The sequence below is a fragment of the Ursus arctos genome, unplaced genomic scaffold (assembly GCF_023065955.2).
Source record: "Ursus arctos isolate Adak ecotype North America unplaced genomic scaffold, UrsArc2.0 scaffold_22, whole genome shotgun sequence".
Taxonomy (NCBI): Eukaryota; Metazoa; Chordata; class Mammalia; order Carnivora; family Ursidae; genus Ursus; species Ursus arctos.
The window spans coordinates 28,138,795-28,151,317 of record NW_026622897.1 but is presented as its reverse complement, the minus strand read 5'-3'; the positions used below and the strand labels follow the sequence as shown (position 1 = coordinate 28,151,317).

At 44.2% G+C, this 12,523-nt stretch overlaps 1 protein-coding gene across 2 annotated transcripts in view; it reads right to left on the bottom strand.

Annotated features, from left to right (window-relative positions):
• The window catches only part of LOC113259845 (beta-galactosidase-1-like protein 2), a 64,428-nt gene extending 60,263 nt beyond the window's left edge, over positions 1-4,165 (bottom strand). For both annotated transcript variants that reach the window (XM_057316831.1, XM_057316832.1), the window contains exons 1-3: positions 4,041-4,165; positions 2,748-2,840; positions 2,402-2,599 (exon numbers count right to left, since the gene is read on the bottom strand). In XM_057316831.1, the coding sequence (XP_057172814.1) occupies positions 2,402-2,599; positions 2,748-2,840; positions 4,041-4,162 (413 nt within the window). In that variant the 5' untranslated portion in view covers positions 4,163-4,165. The remainder of the gene's footprint in view (positions 1-2,401; positions 2,600-2,747; positions 2,841-4,040) is intronic.
• Between the last annotated feature and the right edge of the window lie 8,358 nt (positions 4,166-12,523).

Below are 12,523 nucleotides of genomic sequence, written 5' to 3'. Positions count from 1 at the left end.
CTTTTCTTAGACTCCCTCCGAATCCTTCACCTGGGGCCTAACCTTGCAAAGTCTCTTCTCCTCCTCCATCATTCCTGTAGAGCTCACCCCCTCCCTGAAAGTCAGCAGACCTGATTTTGTCAGACTCTAGGTTTGTCCCTGCAAGACTCTAGCTGATTCGTTTCTAGTAACTTTTTTTTAAAAAAGACAATGCAGTCAATGAAACTGAGCCATTCTCCTACACCATACACAAAGATAAATTCAAACATGGATGAAAGACCTAGATGTGAAATAGGAATCCATCAAAATCCTAGAGGACAACATAGGCAGCAACCTCTTCAACCTCAGCCGCAGGAACTTCTTGCTAGACACGTCTCCAAAGACAAAGGAAACAAAAGCAAAAATGAACTCTTAGGACTTCATCAAGATAAAAAGCTTCTGCACAGCAAAGAAAACAGTCAACAAAACTAAAAGACAACCTTTGGAATGGGAGAAGATATTTGCAAATGACATATCAAATAAAGGGCTAGAATCCAAGGTTTATAAAGAACTTATCAAACTCAACACCCAGAAAACAAATAATCCAGTCAAGAAATGGGCAGAAGACATGAGCAGACATTTCTCCAAAGAAGACATACAAATGAACGACAGACACATGCAAAAATGCTCCACATCACTTGGCATCAGGGAAATACAGATCAAAACCACAATGAGATACCACCTCATGCCAGTTAGAATGGCTAAAATTAGCAAGTCAGGAGGCAGCAACAAATGTTGGTGAGGATGTGGAGAAAGGGCAGCCCTCTGACACTGTTGGTGGGAATGCAAGCTGGTATGTCCAGCCACTCTGGAAAACAGTATGGCGGTTCTCTAGAAGTTAAAAATAGAGCTACCCTGCAAGCCAGCAATGGCACTACTAGGTATTTACCCCAAAGATACAGATGTAGTGAAACGAAGGGGCACCTGCACCCCAGTGCTCATATCAGCATAGTCGAACTGTGGAAGGAGCCGAGATGTCCTTCAACAGAAGAATGGATAAAGAAGATGTGGTTCATATATACAATGGAATATTACTCAGTCATCAGAAAGGATGAATATTTACCATTTACATCGACATGGATGGAACTGAGGGTATTATGCTAAGTGAAGTAAGCCAATCAGAGAAAGACAAGTATCATATGGTTTCACTCATATGTGAAATATAAGAAACAGTGCAGAGGATCATAAGGGAAAGGAGGGAAAACTGAATGGGAAGAAATCAGAGAGGAAGACAAACCATGAGAGACTCTTAACTCTGGGAAACAAACTGAGGGTTGTGGAAGGGCAGGTGGGTGGGGTGATGGGGTAGCCAGGTAATGGGCAGTAAGGAGGGCACGTGATGAGATGAGCACTGGGTGTTATATGCAACTGATGAATTACTGAACACTACATCTGAAACTATGATGTCCCATATGTTGGCTAATTGAATTCAAATAAAAATTTTTTAAAAGACAATGTAGTCTTTATATGCTAAATGTATTCAATGTATAAGGCTGCCCGCATTCTGAGACAATGTTGTCTTCCTCTTTGAGAGACTTAGAATGTCTTATAGTTTATGAAATAAGGGTGACACTTTTTACTTTTCTAAGCAACAGTGCTAAAAACAAACAAAAATGTGGCTGTCTTATTTAGGCCACAACTGTCGTTTCAATGTGTGTGAGTCACTGCTATATAAGGGAACAAAATAAAGAGGAAAAAAGGGGGGAAATAATGTGATGTGTAAAGGGCATTAGGACAGTTTAGAGGGTAAATGCTTTTAAATATCACTCCCATCATTCACCAAATCAAATTCCAATTAAATGTATTTCTTCTAAACCTATATTTTAAAAATCAAACCACTGAAAAAGAGAACACGGCTAAAACTGATTATCAAAACAGTAATGGATAAGCACTTTCCAAGCCTTGAAGCCTAAAAAGAAATTACTAATTTTTGTTAATTTCAGCTTGTAGAAGAGGATAATTTTATTACTTGCCAGGCCTGGTTCTCAATGAAAGCTATCTCCAAGGACAAAATTTTCTGGAACAGTATCTGGGGTTATGACTCCTATGGCCAAGTGAGGATCTCCAAGGAGGAGAGAGGCTTGCTGTGCCTGAACTCCTTCAGTACTTGGGGACCACTGACCTACAACCATCTGTACTGGCCACTGCCTCTGAAAGCTAGACTTTTGCATGCAGGCCACAGTGACCCTGTTTAGAGGGAGGCCTTTCAGAGCAATCGAGCAGGCTCTATTCACAGGATGGATATTCTGGAGATATCTTAGACGTCCTAAGAATGATGAAGAAAGTACTAAAAGGGTCACCCGTAGACTGGTCTAATAAAGTCTCAGAGCTAGAAATTCAGACGATAAATTCTTGAACTAATTACTTAGGTGCCAGCACTCACGTGGTAACAGTGTTGAAGCCACAGGCCTTCAGCTTCATCAAGCGGTCCCTCCAGTACTCCCTGGGCACCCGGAAATAGTGAATAGTACCTGCTATGATCAGGAAAGGAGAGCCATCTAGTGTGAAGCTTGAGCCTTCAACATTCAGACCCACTTTGCGATTCATCATGTGGGAGGGAGTCAGGAAAACTTGATTCATCCTGCAAGGGCAAAGAAGGTGTGGGAAGTCGAAAAGAGGTTATTAGCCACGTGGCACACAGTTTGGGCAAATCAGAAAGGCCTTTCCTTCAGGGGCGCTAGGCACACCTCCAGTGCAGAGATAAACTTCTCAACCCTTCCCAAACATACCTGGGTTTGAGGTCTCCTCCAAACTGAGCTGTTCCCAATAACCCTGAAGACAGGTACAGGATGCCCACAGGTCTCAGCAAGAAGGTCACCATGCTAAACAAAGAAGACAGAACCAAAGTCTCCCCGGAGGCAGAGAAGGAGGTGGGAGCTGAGCGAGGCCTTGCCTGTGGAGGTGGGCGAGGAGCAGAGAGGTGACCTCCCTGGTGGCAGGATTCGGCATAGCTGTCCCTTGCCTTCCGCACCACCCGGATTCACAACAGATTGGAGGGAGGGCAGCTGCCCTGAAGAACCACTTGCTGGTTAACCCGGTTTTCTGACACCAGTTACATGTTAGAGAAGATCAAGACTCAGTCGAGTAAATTTCACAGAATAAAAAATAATCTCTGGGAAATTTTTGGGAGACCTTTTACTACTAAGGAATGAGCCCTAATAATTTGCGGCTTAGCAGAGAACACTCGCTAGAATGTAGAAGGACTTTCTCTGTAGCCCGGTCCCAATTTCTATGCCCACCCCAATTTTCTACTTCTCTGCTACTGTAGGATACCATCGAATTAGCTTCCAGAACACACTCGGCGTTTGTATGGCCAGTGATCTCCTTTATGCGGCTCACCCGGAGGCAAGTGCTCCTTCCTTCCTGTATCAAAAGTTCTGAGTCTGAGGTAGGCAGAACCAGAGCGGCCTAGCACAGTCCCGGGGCTGCACAGCTTCTGGGATGGGGAAGCACTCTGCAGGGGGCCCAGCTGTGTCCTCGCTACCCAGGGCAGCGTCTGAATCACAGCAAGTGCTCAACTAATGTTTTCTGAATACAGGAGTTGTCAAAATCAGTAAAACACCTGCGTCGCCTTCATAAGCTGCAGCTTTACCGTGGGCTTCATGAGTATTCCCCTTAGGCAGAGTTGGGAGGGTAGAATGCAACTGTTTTCTGTAGGGAAATAGGATGGAAAACAGAATGGGGCCCAGGGATTAGAGCAGACAGACCCCCTGGGCACCACTCGGCTCCCCACTGTGGGCGTGAAGAGTCCTGGGAGACCGACTGAGATCAGAGGACGCTCAGAGATTTCCGGGGAGAAGACAGAAGGGACAAAGCAGAACCTCGGGGGAACCTGAACGAAGGGCCTAGAGAAAAATTCCAGAAAGTGAGGAAACCCGAGGGGTCTTCTGTGCTGACACGGCGCGGGGCTGCCGGGAGGGCCCAGAGCAGGGAGAGGCCGGAGTGCGGGAGGTGCGGAGAGGTCCCGGGGCTGTCGCGGGCATGGGGGCTCCGGCGGGCGCCCGGGCCAGAGCCCGCCTTACCCTGCGCCGGACTGCTCCTCCGCCAACTTCGCAGTCTTAGGCCGGGAGCCGCCGCCAGGCGGGGGACAGAGCGGGAACATGCCGGCTCTGCGCTCCGCCCCGGGGTAGCCTCTGCAGGCCATAACCTCCCACCTCCCCGCGCCCGCCCCCACTGCAGACAGCCCGCCCCCCGCCCAGTGGGCCACCCCCCTTCCCCCACCCCCGTCAGCCTCACTCTCCGCTGACCTGCTCCCCACCTCGCCCGGGGCAAATCCTCCCCCGCACCCGGCCCCCCTCCGCAGACAGCCCGCCCGGGTCAGCCTCACTCCGATCTGCTCCCCACCTTGCCCGGGGAAAATCCTCCCCCACACCCGCCCCCCCTCCGCAGCAGAACGGCCTCCACCCCCAGCCAAGCCCATCCTTCCCCCTGCGCCCTCCCTCCCCTCCGCTGATCCACCCCCAGCCCCCACCCCGTGCGCAGACTCGCAGCCCCCGCGGGGCCCCTATGCGGCCGCAGCCCGGCACCGCGGAGCCGAGTGCGGGCGTTGCAGTGAACTCGGGCGGCGCTCTCTTCCCGTCTGGTCATCCAGAGGCTGGCTCGGGCCTTCGGGGACTCCATCAGTCGTGATGGCTGACAGTTGTGCCGTTAGTAGCGTGCGGACAGCTTTCCATCCGTGCCCCCGCCGTCCTGCGCAGCTAACCCCCAGGGCTGACTCGGGGCCGCCTGCCCCTCCGCCCCTCTACTTTGGCTGGCACCCACTCAGACGCGCTTCCCAGGCCCGGCGCTGCGCGGGGGAAGCACAGCCGCTGGCACACTCGCTGGGCCACCGCAGGGGATTCATCCCCGAGGGTCCGGATTGGGCAGGGGTGTCCTCCTCTCCACAGCGACCACAGCTCCTCTGTCTGGGCGCTTCAGCACGTGTTCACAAACCGCAGCCCCCCCCCCCAGGTGCTGAGGATACAGCTACGGAATTGCCCTTTCCCCCTGTAGAGAATGCCTCCCAAGGCCAATCTACACCCTGGAGGAGGACCATTTTCCGTTACCCTACCTACCCTACAGCTAGAAACTTCGCTCAGCTGGGAGCCGTGGCCCACGAAGTGTGGAGGAGGTGAACCTTACCAACACGCAGATGTTCTGTCCCATTTCGGACCTACAGAATCTAAAACTCTGGGGGCCCACGTTCCGTGTTTGAGCAGGCAATTCTAATGCACACTGAAGTTGGGGCTACGGGTCTACAGCTTCCCTCTCCACCCCTCCCCTTGTCTCCACAGGACAGCCCTGAGAGGCACCTGAGGCAAAGTAGGTGGGGGGTAGGAAGGAGAGGTGGAGAGGCGTCTAAATTAATTTCTACCAGCGCAGCTGCACCTGTGTGGTTATGATGGCCCTTTTTCAGCTTTTGGGGTGAGCAACCAGGCTCCCTCTGGATGGGAGATCAAGCGCCGTTTAAAATTCTCAGCTGTTGTGGATATTGCTATTATAAACATTGGGGTGCAGGTGCCCCTTCTGGTCACTGCATTTGTTACTTTGGGGGGCATAACTAGTAGTGCCATTGCTGGCTTGCAGGGTAGCTCTATTTTTAACTTCTAGAGGAACCGCCATACTGTTTTCCAGAGTGGCTGGACTACCAGCTTGCATTCCCACCAACAGTGTCAGAGGGTTGCCCTTTCTCCACATCCTCACCAACATTTGTTGCTGCTTCCTGACTTGTTAATTTTAGCCATTCTAACTGGCGTGAGGTGGTATCTCATTGTGGTTTTGATCTGTAATTCCCTGATGCCAAGTGATGTGGAGCATTTTTGCATGTGTCTGTTGTTCATTTGTATGTCTTCTTTGGAGAAATGTCTGCTCATGTCTTCTGCCCATTTCTTGACTGGATTATTTGTTTTCTGGGTGTTGAGTTTGATAAGTTCTTTATAGACCTTGGATTCTAGCCCTTTATTTGATATGTCATTTGCAATATCTTCTCCCATTCCAAAGGTTGTCTTTTAGTTTTGTTGACTGTTTTCTTTGCTGTGCAGAAGCTTTTTATCTTGATGAAGTCCTAAGAGTTCATTTTTGCTTTTGTTTCCTTTGCCTTTGGAGATATATCTAGCAAGAAATTCCTGTGGCCGAGGTCAAAAAGGTTGCTTCCTATGTTGTCCTCTAGGATTTTGATGGATTCCTATTTCACATCTAGGTCTTTTATCCATTTTTAAATTTATCTTTGTGTATGGTGTAAGAAAATGGTCCAGTTTCATTCTTCTACATGTGGCTGTCCAATTTTCCCAACACCATTTGTTGAAGAGACTGTCTTCATTCCATTGGATATTATTTCCTGCTTTGAAGATTTGATATAGATAGATAGATGTGAGATATATATAGAGAGAGATATGTATATATCTCTCTCCATATACACACACACACACACACACACACACACACACACAGTGGAATATTACTCAGCCATCAGAAAGGATGAATATTTACCATTTACATCGACGTGGATGGAACTGGAGGATATTATGCTAAGTGAAATAAGTCAATCAGAGAAAGACAATTATCATATGGTTTCACTCATATGTGGAATGTAAGAAACAGCACAAGGATCATGGGGGAAGGGCAGGAAAACTGGGAAGAATCAGGAAGACAAACCACTAGAGACTCTTTACTATAGGATACAAACTGAGGGTTGGTGGAGGGGAGGTGGGTAGGGGGATGGGGTAGCCAGGTGATGGGCATTAAGGAGGGCAGGAGATGTGATGAGCACTGGGTGTTATATGCAACTGATGAATTACTGAACTCTACATCTGAAACTAATGACATACTGTATGTTGGCTAATTGAATTTAAATTTTAAAAAAATCCTCAGCTGGGTCTATATATAATCCAGATCCAGGCTACTAGAGTAAACTCTTCTTTTTATAGCATATTTATCTGGAACTGAAAAGAGAACACCACAAGTGGACTGCAAGTCCTTGAAAAAGGCAGAGTGACCTTCCTCTAGGGACTCAACTGCCTCGATGTTAATACTTTTTTTTTTTTTAAAGATTTCATTTATTTATTTATTTATTTGACAGAGAGAGTGTGAGAGAGTACAAGCAGAGGGAGCAGCAGAGGGAGAGGGAGAAGCAGGCTCCCTGCTGAGCAGGGAGCCCAATACGGGGCAATCCCAGGGCTGAGCGAAAGGCAGATGCTTAACCGACTGAGGCACCCAGGTGGCCCTCAATGTTAATAGTTTGCTAAGGGCAAAAGACAATCTTAGCCCCCCCTCCCAGGACCCTGTAAGTCTACTTTAACATATAAAAATTCCTTTGGAAACTTCTTTTATCCCTACCCCCCAAGATATATGTTGGTAATCATCCCTAAGCATATGCCCACCAATATACACTTGAAGGGTCTCATGACTAAGGTTTTATTAGACAGCAGTAAATGACCTTTTCCTAACAATAGCTAGCCCCTCAAGGCCCTGGAAACCTTGCTTCCAAATTCCTTAGAGACTTACGCTATCCCTAACCCCCTCCCAACTTGAAAGTATATAATCAGCCAGTCCTCGTAACCCCAGTGCAGCTCTTTCTGCCCACAGGTTTGTCCCTGTGCTTCAATAAAACCACCTTTTTTTGCACCAAAGATGCCTCAAGAATTCTTTCTGGACCATTTGCTCCTGAACCCCAACATTTTCATATTATTTTCCACACTGTTTCACCTACCAAATTATATAGCTTCATTTGCAATAAAATTTATTTCATCATCAAGAAGTAAGATTTTAAAATTCTGCTTTCTGGCTACAGTCATTTTTTTTTCCAAAGTATCTCCCAAACTTGCTCTTCATCAGTCTTTGAATTGCCAGTCTTCTTGATAGAGTAGGCAGCTAGCCAGACATGAGCAGGAAAGGGGCTTTTCCAAATGATGAAAAAGCTGGAACCCACCAACCACCTCCAGAGCACAAATAGCTAGAGAAATCCCTAAGCACACTCCCTGTACCCACTGTCCTCAAAGGACCCATGGCTTCCTTATAATACATTTACATTGCAGTTTCAACCCCCCCACCCCTCAGCCCTCCACCCCTGTCTTCACAATGTATGATGGGACATATCCAAAATGGCGCACCCCAAGGAGACTAAACACAGAAACAGGGGGTGGAGGGAAGGGTGGGACAAATGGAACAAGAAAGAAACTGAAGCTAAGAAGGTGGAAGTGCCAACACTTGGGGCTTCTGCACACTCTTTCTCTCTCTCTCTCTCTCTCTCTGTCTCATAGCCTGTTCCTCCTTCCTTTCCTTTCAAGTGTCCATTTGTTTTGGCTGCTAATAAACTCTTGGTTACTGAGAGTTTTGCTCTGAATTCTTTCTTGGCCAAATTCAAGAACCAAGGACCGGAAGTGGGTTTCCCTGCTGACGTTCCAGTCTCTTTTCTTTCACAGTTTATCACACTCCTTCTGGCTTCACACTGTGTTCTGCTATCTCAAATACATACCTTCTTTCTTGTCAGAAATTATTATTTCCTTAACCTGATACATTCCTACTTAGCCAAGCCTCATTCTTTGGTAACCAATCTTTCTCTTTCCTCTGCCCTGAGCTGATGAGGTGAAAGGTCATAAAACCAAACTTACTTAGCCCAGGCAGTAAGGTTTTCTATTATAGGCAATTCTATATTTATATATAGAATAACCCTACATAATATATATACATACATACATATATAATACATTATATATTACACATATATACACATTTTAAGAAGTATATGGATGCTTTGTATCTTAAGATCCAGTGCTCATTGCTGGCAAACATAACCCATTAGGGGCGCCTGGGTGGCTCAGTCTTTAAGCGTCTGCCTTTGGCTCAGGGTGTGATCCTGGCATTCTGGGATCGAGCCCCACATCGGGCTCCTCTGCTGGGAGCCTGCTTCTTCCTCTCCCACTCCTCCTGCTTGTGTTCCCCCTTTCTCTGGCTGTCTCTATCACTGTCAAAATAATAATAAGTCAAAATAAAAAATAATAAATAAAATAAATAAATAAAATCTTAAAAAAAAATAACGCATTAGCCCTAAATTCTAAACATCACTCTCTCAGCTAACACCTTTCAAGTTTCTATGGAACTATGGTTGCTATTTGTCTTCAAAACAAAAGATGACTGTATCTGACTCTGCTGAAGGGCTGTGAGTGGGCTGTTGCCAAGACTGGAAACAGGTAATGAAATCTTCAATGTGTAGGAGAATATGAATGGTGGAAGTGCTTAGCTTAAAGAAGAAAACAAGTTACCTGTCCAATCCTTCCACCAAGTATAATAACTGCGCAAGATGCTTACATAACGAAGTTTTTCTGGTAATGCTGAGCATCTATTCATTGACTTTTCTTCATGTTTCATTCATAGCTCCATGTGATATTTACATCTGTTGCACATGGCAGCTGAGGAGCATTATATAATATTAAACAATTCATGTGACCCTTATATTTGTATATTTCTTGATCTACACGTTACATATGTGAAGGGTAATACTGATTATTTACATTGGCAAACATATTGAACACCGTAATTATGAATAATTTTTATTTTAAAAATATTTACTGAAAGTTACTGAAAGTTAAAAAGATATTTAAAAATTAAACTAAAATAACTATATTTAAATAATTTTTATATTTAGTATTTGAATGTGTATTTTCCTTTTAATTTTAATAGATCATTTTCAGCACCCCTTTACCTTGATTTAATTTTCCTGCACTTTCTATGGTCAGTCATTCTGGGGGTTTTTTCACGTGCGTATTTCCTTGGATTTGTCTGTGTTCCTCCGAAACATGTATTGTTGCTTGTGTGGATTGATGTATTAATTATCCATGCCCTTGATATTGAGTGTAGGTCTTATTACAGTCTTGCTATTTAAAATCTGAATATGTTGGTATGTCAATAATTCTGTAGATTACTCCATGATGCCTACGTTTTCTCCTAATGTTTCTGTAGTTTGGTTTTTCATTTAATTCTTTAGTTCATCAAAAAATTTAATATGTTTTCAGTATGAATTAATCTTTCATTTAGCAGATTACTCTCACATATAATTTTCCTTCACCAGTTTGAGAAGATCCTTATTGTATACTCAATTATCATATACACTTGTGTCTGGTTTTGGATTCTGTATTTTATTCCATTGCTTTGTCTAACCAGATCCAATTTGCAATTTGCAATGACAGCATACACCGTGACAGACACAGTTCTAAACTCGTGGTATTCGTTTATCATCCTCGTAAATTATGAGCTAGTACTCTTATTCCTGTTCTACAGATTTAGGAACTGAGGCAGAATGAATCTAGGTAACTTGTCCAAGGTGACACAGCAGTGAGTGGTACATCCAGGATTTAACCCCTAGGGCAGAGTTCCAAAGCCTGTACTACTAAGCTCTGTGCTATGTAGTTAATACTTTAATATTTTGCAGCATCTTGTATGGGAAATTACTTCGATGCAATGTTGGCCTCTAAATACACTGTCAGCAAGATATCCCAAATGTCTTGGAAAGGTTCACAGACCAAGTTAAGATACTCAAATCATATGGTTTATTAAATAAATTTAAAATACACAGTGAGAAACAAAAAGGGGGGAGGGTGGAGTAGATTCCACACTTAGGATAGAGTGCCAGTGGACAAAAGGACCACATTACCTGAGTCCAGCTAATGATGTGGCTATGAGGACCCAAGGAAGACTTATCAGAAAGAAGGTGCCCCAGACCAACATCACTCATTTTCTCTATAAGAGAGATGAGGTGGCAAGTATGCCTAGCCAATGGCTATAGTTTTCCATTTAGCCTGTTGAACAGCTTATGGTTTTATCAACGTTTCTTTTATTTTTTTAATTTAAATTCAGTTTTGTTAATATATAGTGTATTATTAGTTTCAGGGATGGAATTTAGTGATTCATCAATTGCATATAACATCAGGTGCCCTCCTTAATGCTCATCACCCAATTATCCCTTCTCCCCACCCACCCTCCCTCCAGTAACCCTCAGTTTGTTTCCTATAGTTAAGAGTCTCTTATGGTTTGCCTCCTCTGTTTTCCTCTTATTTTATTTTTCCTTCCCTGCCCCTATTTTCATCTGTTTTGTTTCTTAAATTCCCAATATGAGTGAAATCGTATGGTATTTGTCTTTCTCGGACTTTTTTTGCTTAGTATAATTCCCTCTAGCTCCATCCACAAAGGGCAAAATTTCATTACTTTTTCATGGCTGAGTAATATTCCTCTGTGTGTGTGTGTGTGTGTGTGTGTGTATACATCACCTCTTCTTTATCCATTCACCTGTTGATGGACATCTAGGCTCCTTCCACATTTTGGTTATTCTGGACATTACTGCTATAAGCGCTGGGGTTCACGTGCCCCTTTGAATCATTGTGAGTGTATCCTTTGGATAAATACCTAGTAGTGCAATTGCTGGTTATAGGATAGTTATATTTTTAACTTGAAGAACCTCCATATTGTTTTCCAGAGTGGCTGTACCAGCTTGCATTCCCACCAACAGTGTAAGAGGGTTCCTCTTTTTCCACATTCTCACCAACATTTGTTGTTTCCTGACTAGTTAATTTTAGCAGTTCTAACTGGTGTAAGGTGGTATCTCATTGTGGTTTTGATTTGTATTTCCCTGCTGGTCAGTGGTGTTGAGAGCTTTTTCATGTGTCTGTTAGTCATTCGTATGTCTTCTTCGGAGAAGTGTCTGTTCATGTCTTCTGTCCATTTCTTGACTGGATTATTTGTTATTTTGGGTGTTGAGTTTGATAAGTTCCTTTCAGATTTTGGATACTAGCCCTTCATCAGATATGTCATTGCAAAGATCTTCTCCCATTCCGTAGGCTGCCTTTTAGTTTTGTTGGTTGTTTCCTTTGCTGCGCAGAAGTTTTTCTCTTGATGAAGTCCCAGTAGTTCGTTTTTGCTTTTGTCTCCCATGCCTCTGGCAACGTGTCTAGCAAGAAGTTCCTGCAGCTGAGGTTATAGAGGTTGCTGCCTGTGTTCTCCTCTAGGATTTTGATTTGATTTCCTGTCTCACATCTTGGTCTTTCATCCATTTCAAATTTATATTTGTGTATGGTGTAAGAAAGTGGTCCATTTCCATTCTTCTGCATGTCACTGTCCAGTTTTCACCACACCATCTGTTGAAGAGACTGTCTTTTTTCAATTGGATATTCTTTCCTGCTTTGTCAAAGATTAGTTGACCATATAGTTGTGGGTCCATTTCTGGGTTTCTCTTCTCTTCTAATGATTTATGTGTCTGTTTTTGTGCCAGTACCATACTGTCTTGATGACTATAGCTTTGTAATATGGCTTGAAGTCTGGCATTGTGATGCCTCCTGCTTTGCTTTTCTTTTTCAGGATTATTTTGGCTATTCAAAGTCTTCTATGGTTCTGTACAAATCTTAGGATTATTTGTTCTAGCTCTGTGAAAAATACTGGTGGTATTTGGATAAGGATTGCATTGAATGTATAGATTGCTTTGGGTACCACAGATATTTTAACAATATTTGTTCTTCCAATCCATGAGCATGGAATATTT